Below are 1,298 nucleotides of genomic sequence, written 5' to 3' on the forward strand. Positions count from 1 at the left end.
ACACACACACACACACACAGTCACAGTCACAGTTTAATGGGACACAAGTTCAGTGAATGCAAATGAAATATTAAAATTCAGTTTCTAGTTGCACTAAACATGACTTTGACCAATGTTTTAATGTGAACTATGTGACTGTGTTAACGATTCAGTCTGTCAGCTTACTTTCTTGTGAAGATAAAGGTTTAAAACAGTATCTCTGCATTTTTTGCTCCTTTCTGACAAGACTGGTTATTCAACTATGAATCAAATTGAAAAGTAACAGACTAAATTGTCTTAAAGATTTTATGTTTTTTATGGTTTTATTTTGTGTTGTGCTTAATTATGTCTTAGGTTTTCTGTAATCAGGGCTGGTTTTTTAGAATGGAGAGCTGCAATTTCCAGGATTTTATGGATGAATAAATTGAATAAGGACTGCAGCTAACAGTCTTTTCATTATCAATCAATCTGCAGATTATTTTCTCAATTAATTGTTTGCAATGTCACAAAAAGGTTAAAATGTCCCAAGGTGAGAGCTTCAGATATCTTGCTTTGTCCCCCAACAACCCAAAACCAACATTAACATAAGGACAATAAACAAAGAAAAGCAACACAATAAAAGCTTAAATAGGTAATGAGTGAATGCAAATGTAATTTAAATTCTGTTTGTAGTTGCACTAACCGTGCCTTTGACACTCCTCATTTAATAATTTGCACTGCGTGACTGTGTTTACGATTCCCTCTGTCGACCCACATCAGGCAGCAGAACCATCCAAACACACATCTAAACAGCTAAATACGGCATGACCTAATATCAACACATCATCTGTTATTTCTAGGACACACACGGGTTTCTGCAGCCTGAAATGTCTCACTCATTTGTCCAAACTGTCTGGAAATTTCCTATATGAATCCAATGCGTTATGTTACCACATAAGAGCTTTCATACAACATGAAAGCTCTTATGTGGTAACATAACGCTCTATGCAGGCTGCTGAATCATTTATATCCTGTTAAAATGTGTATGTGAGATTGTGTGGAGGTGTTTGGTGTGGGAGTTTGGTTATTCATGCATGCATTCATGTGATTTTTTTGTTTTGTTTATTATGCAATATGAGTATGTGACGTGTAAATATGTGTGTGTGTGCGCGCGCATGTATCTGTGCACATGTGTGTGCGTGTGTGTGTCACCTACCACTCCAGTTCTTTGCCATCTTAAACATGTTGGCTGCTCTGGCGTATATTTCACAGGCATCCTCCACCTTATGGTTCCCCCTATACACACACACACACACACACACACACACACACACACACAC

At 37.4% G+C, this 1,298-nt stretch overlaps 2 protein-coding genes across 2 annotated transcripts in view; both read right to left on the reverse strand.

Moving 5' to 3' along the window:
* The window catches only part of cdc5l (CDC5 cell division cycle 5-like (S. pombe)), a 19,762-nt gene that overhangs the window by 17,077 nt on the left and 1,387 nt on the right, over positions 1-1,298 (reverse strand). The gene's annotated exons all lie outside the window — the stretch shown is intronic.
* napba (N-ethylmaleimide-sensitive factor attachment protein, beta a) overlaps positions 1-1,298 on the reverse strand; it is a 10,341-nt gene that overhangs the window by 6,884 nt on the left and 2,159 nt on the right. The window contains exon 2 of the mRNA XM_032540853.1: positions 1,175-1,254. Coding sequence (XP_032396744.1) covers positions 1,175-1,254 — 80 coding nt within the window. The remainder of the gene's footprint in view (positions 1-1,174; positions 1,255-1,298) is intronic.

This window comes from Etheostoma spectabile, chromosome 17 (assembly GCF_008692095.1).
Source record: "Etheostoma spectabile isolate EspeVRDwgs_2016 chromosome 17, UIUC_Espe_1.0, whole genome shotgun sequence".
NCBI classification, from domain to species: domain Eukaryota; kingdom Metazoa; phylum Chordata; class Actinopteri; order Perciformes; family Percidae; genus Etheostoma; species Etheostoma spectabile.